At 59.8% G+C, this 5,021-nt stretch overlaps 1 protein-coding gene across 1 annotated transcript; it reads left to right on the forward strand.

Annotated features, from left to right (window-relative positions):
- The first annotated feature begins 1,205 nt into the window (after positions 1-1,205).
- On the forward strand, positions 1,206-4,735 carry ZSCAN10 (zinc finger and SCAN domain containing 10). The gene is made up of 5 exons (XM_077762602.1): positions 1,206-1,601; positions 1,834-2,101; positions 2,307-2,371; positions 2,557-2,614; positions 3,347-4,735. The coding sequence occupies exons 1-5, from the start codon at positions 1,206-1,208 to the stop codon at positions 4,591-4,593; spliced, it is 2,034 nt and encodes a 677-aa protein (XP_077618728.1). The 3' UTR covers positions 4,594-4,735.
- The last annotated feature ends 286 nt before the right edge of the window (positions 4,736-5,021 follow it).

Here is a 5,021-nt window from a genome sequence, read left to right on the forward strand (position 1 = left end):
AATCCCCTATCTGCCCCCACCCCCCTTTCATCTTTAAAACTGTCAAACTTCCAGAGACTCTGAGAGAACACAGTGGACATCACACACCCATCTCCCAGATTCATCAGTTCTTTTACTCTGCCCCATTTGTCTTTTCTATCCATAAATATGGCTGAACCCTCAGGCCCCTTTACTTCCAAACCGTTCAACATCTCCTAAAAATACATTTCCCACAAACCGCAAAACTGGAATCTTTCTCAGAAATTAATGGTCATCTCCGTTGTCATCTAGTGTCCCATCCATATTCCAATTTCCCCAGCTGACCCCAGAATATCTTTTAGAGCATCCCTACTCCCCCCTCCACCTACCCCCTCCCCTCTTTAAAAATGTCGAGCTCCAGTCAAGATCCCTTCATTTGGCTGTGTGGTTCTTCGTTTTCTCTAGAGCAGGGTGCCTGCCTACAGGTGCTTTTTAAAATAATGCTGAAGGACCTGGGCCAGTTTTTGAGAATAGTCTGTAATTTGTTCCATTGTTTCCTTGAGGGATCATTTCACTGGTCTTTTTTTTTTTTTTTAACCGAACAAATCTGACGTGTAACATTGTTTAAGTTAAAGGTGTGCAGTATGTTACTTTGATACCTTTGTACATTGTAATATGATTGCCGATGTAGTGATATTTACCGAATCACATAACTGTACTACAACAGTATTGTCTATACCCATTATACTGTGCATTAGATCTCAGGGGATTAGTCACTACGAGTTGCAAGTTTGTCCCCTTCAACACTGTCGCTCTCATCCACCGCACCCCCACCTACCACCCGCTCTTCTTCGGGCGGTGCAGAGTTGGGTCTAAAGCCCGGATCGTATTGCAATGGGACATTTTCGACAAGAACCCCGCTTTGGTGGTGCCGTGTACTCCCTGTGGCACCGCCTCGGGAGGCAGGGAAAGCAGGCGGTCCTGTCTCAGAGGTGCCAATTCTGATCCCTGGGGTAAAGGATGTGAGTTCTAAATGCCGCAGGAGGGGGTGAAAGTGCAGAACTGTCCCTTCCCTCTGCCTCTTCCTGTTCTGGGCTGTCCTGCTGAGCCACTGCCTATGCCCAGTGAGAGAAATGACTCCTCTGGAAGCCACGTCTTTAGGCGATTCTTAACACCACAGGTGTGGGAGCCGAAAGGGAGAGAGCTGACGTGGGACCCGCTGCAGCGAGCCACCCCCCGGCTGAAGGATGCTTGAGGAACCCGTCCCGGCCGCCCGAGAGCCCGAGCAGCTCGGAGCCGTCAAGCTGGAGGAGGAGGAGGCTGCGAGTCAGGAGGACGTCAGGCACGCTGAGGCCAGGCCCCGGCCCGAGGTGGCTCACCAGCTCTTCAGATGCTTCCAGTACCAGGAGGACATGGGGCCCAGGGCGTCCCTGAGCCGGCTCCGGGAGCTGTGCTGCCGCTGGCTGCGGCCCGAGCTGCACACCAAGAAGCAGATCCTGGAGCTGCTGGTGCTCGAGCAGTTCCTGAGCGTGCTGCCCGCGCACCTGCTGGCCCGGCTGCAGGGCCAGCCGCTCCGGGACGGCGAGGAGGTGGTGCTGCTGCTGGAGGGCGTCCAGAGGGAGGCCAGCACCGTGGGGCCGCTGGTGAGAGTGGGGGCGGCCAGGCGGGCCAGACAGCAGGGGGGGAGCCAGGGACTTGCGCGCCCCGTGAAGAAGTCACCACACGCTCCATCCCCCCCCCCCCCCACCGTTCCTTCCTAACGTCCTGACTCCTCTGACCCTCACCCGTCCATGGTCCCCGTCCCCTTAGGAGTCAGTAGGACGCGGATTATCCCCCTGCCCTGGCCGTCACCTAATACACGTGTATTTTGAACAGGATTTTAGTTTTAATACTGGCAAGAACTGTCCCCGTGCAGACGTCACTTCGGGGGAACAGGGGGGCTCTTCGCAGGTCTCCAGTCACAGCCCCAAAAAGGAAGTGCCCTCCGAAGGACCTCCGGCCCTGGAGCCACCAAAGGAACCCCCACTATCCCAGCCGGGGCCCTCCAAGCCTGCTGAGCTGGGCACCTGGAGACACCCCCCAAGTTCAAAGCAGCCACTGAGCCCAGGCCCCACGGGGGCCTTCCAAGCCCTGCAAGAGTGTGGTGAGGAGCTGGTACCCGGGAAGGTGGGAGCCAGGAAGACGGTATGCGAGGGTGGGGTGAGAAGGAGGCAGCCTCCTTCTTTGACGGGGATGGAAGAGAGCTGCTATGTCTCTCTCAGGGCCCCGACCATGGGTGCGCCCCCCGTAGGCACGGATGGGGGGAAGTCGGCCTTCTGACGGCTCTCTTTCTCCCCCAACGCTGCCAGCCCCCCAGGGCCCTGTGCTGTGGCTGGAGGAAGACTCCCGAGATCAGGAGCTGGCAGCCGTGCTGGTGAGCTGGCCCGGCCCCTCCATCCACACTGTCCTCGGGCCCCGGATGTCCTCTGCCCCCACTGCTGTGGATGGCAAGCCCGTGTCTTCCTTAATTTAATCCTTCAGAGGTTTTCATCATCCCCCTCAGGTCACAGAGCCCCATTCCTCTCTCACCAAGGGTCTCGGCTCACCCTTTTTTTACAGGAGTCCCTGACCTTTGAAGATGTTCCAGCAAAGAAGGCTTGGCCTGTTCACCCTCTGGGTAAGAGGCCCTTGCTGCTTGCGACCACTGAAGGCTCTTTGTGTTTCCAGGGTGGTCTCTGAAGCCCCAGACCCTACCTGACTTTTTGGCCTCTTTGGCTAAAAATGGGCTATTCTGACAAGGATTCCTTCCTTCCTTTGTTCATTCATTACTTATTTTATACTTTTAAAAAAAAATGTTCATTTATTGTTTGAGAGAGAGAGAGAAAGCGGGATTGGGGAAGGGGCAGAGAGAGGGGGACAGGAGATCCGAAGCAGGCTCTGCACTAACGTAGAGACCCCGATGTGGGGCTAGATCATGACCTGAGCTGAAGTCCGATGCTCAACCAACTGAGCCACCCAGGCGCCCCTCTTTTACTTATTTTAAAGGCTCACTGTGTCTGATGTAACCATCCACCCCGTCAACTTTGAGCTTTTAAAATGGGTGGTCATGGGAGTGCTTATGAGTGGGTATGGGGCTTGCATCTGGGGGTGTGACAGAGTTCTGACACTAATGGACAGTGGTGACAGTTGCACAACACTGGGAACATTCCTGACGGACCTGAACTGGACCCTTTAAAATGTTTACTATGGTAAATTCTGTGTTTGCTTTTTACCGTCACCTCTACCCACCTCCCGGCTTTGGGGGATCCTGGGTTTCTTCCCGCTTTGAGGCAATGAGGCTCTGGCAATTCCTGGGAACCTCGAGGGACAGGCCTGCCCATCCCCCCCCCCTTTTCTCCTTCTTTCTCAGGACCTGGAAGTAGAACCCCAGATGAGGAGTTCAAAGAAGAGCCCAAAGCCGTTGCCTGGCCAGCTGTCCCCTCAACAGAGCCTCAGGCAGATAGTCCCCAGGTGGCAGAAGAGCCCCATGCCCAGGTGCCGGGGCCAGGCCCCGAAGCGAGTGGCACGGGCGGAGGAGGGTCCCCTCTCGGCAGCAGTGACATTCTGGAGGTCAAAGTGGCCGAGGGGACCCCCAGGTCGGAGCCAGAGATGGAATTCATCTGCGCAGACTGCGGGGTGACTTTCCGACAGCTGGGCCGCCTGGAGGCGCACCAGCTGCGGTCTCACCCGAGCGCCCGGGCCTTCCCGTGCGAGCGCTGCGGCAAGAGCTTCGGCCGCAGTTCCATCCTCAAGCTGCACATGCGCACGCACACGGACGAGCGGCCCCACGCCTGCCACCTCTGCGGCCACCGCTTCCGCCAGAGCTCACACCTGAACAAGCACCTGCAGACTCACTCCTCGGAGCCCGCCTTCCTGTGCGCCGAGTGCGGCCAGGGCTTCCAGCGCCGGGCCAGCCTCATGCAGCACCTGCTGGCGCACGCCGAAGGCCAGCAGGCCTCGTGCGTCCCCGAGACCCGGCCCGCAGCGCGCGAGCTGACCGTGGTCCTGTGCTCCCACTGCGGCCAGACCTTCCAGCGCCGCTCCAGCCTCAAGCGCCACCTGCGGATCCACGCCAAGGACAAGGGCCACCAGTGCTCCGAGTGCTCGGGCAGCCTGCGCCCGGGCCCCGAGCGCAGGCCGTACGTGTGCGGCGACTGCGGCAAGGCGTTCCGGCGCAGCGAGCACCTGGGGGCCCACCGGCGCGTGCACACGGGCGAGCGGCCCTACTCGTGCCAGGTCTGCGGCCGCAGCTTCAGCCAGAGCTCGCAGCTGGTCTGCCACCAGCGGGTGCACACGGGCGAGAAGCCCTACAGCTGCACGCACTGCGGGAAGCGCNACGCCTGCCAGACCTGCGGCCGGAGCTTCCGGCGCAACGCGCACCTGCAGCGGCACCTGGCCACGCACACGGGGACCGAGGCCGCGGCCCGGCCGGCCGAGCCCCCGCAGGAGTGCCGGGAGTGCGGCAAGAGCTTCAGCCGCAGCTGTAACCTGCTGCGCCACATGCTGGTGCACACCGGCGCCAGGCCCTTCTCGTGCGCGCAGTGCGGCCGCAGCTTCAGCCGCAACTCGCACCTGCTGCGCCACCTGAGAACCCACGCCCGCGAGACCTTGTACTAGCCTCGCGAGGGTTCCGTCGGGCCCGCCCCGGCCTCCGTGTCCCGGTGGCTACACCCGCGGTTAGTTCCCCCCTACCCCGGAGGCGTCTCTCCCTGGCCTCAGGGATGGATCTCAAAATGCCTAACGGAAAACAACTTTCATGAAAATGACTCTTCCCTTCCCTTCCCTCCNTCACACGCTTCCAGGCTCCTTTTCCCAGGCCGCTTCTTTCTCTCCCCTCCCCTCCTCCCCTTCCCTCCTCCCCTTCCCCAGCACCTTCCATAGCAGGCTAGATGGGAGCAGGCCCAGGAAGGGGCCCCCTGCCCCCAGCACAGCCCGGAAAGAGCCAGGGTTGGGAGCGTGACAGAGGATGCCATCTGTCCCTGTCAGCTGTAAGGCCCAGGAATCTCATCCTGGAATTCTCTGGAGTCTGCCCCCTAATCTGTGCT

The sequence above is a fragment of the Crocuta crocuta genome, unplaced genomic scaffold (genome assembly GCF_008692635.1).
Source record: "Crocuta crocuta isolate KB4526 unplaced genomic scaffold, BGI_CrCroc_1.0 scaffold234, whole genome shotgun sequence".
Taxonomy (NCBI): domain Eukaryota; kingdom Metazoa; phylum Chordata; class Mammalia; order Carnivora; family Hyaenidae; genus Crocuta; species Crocuta crocuta.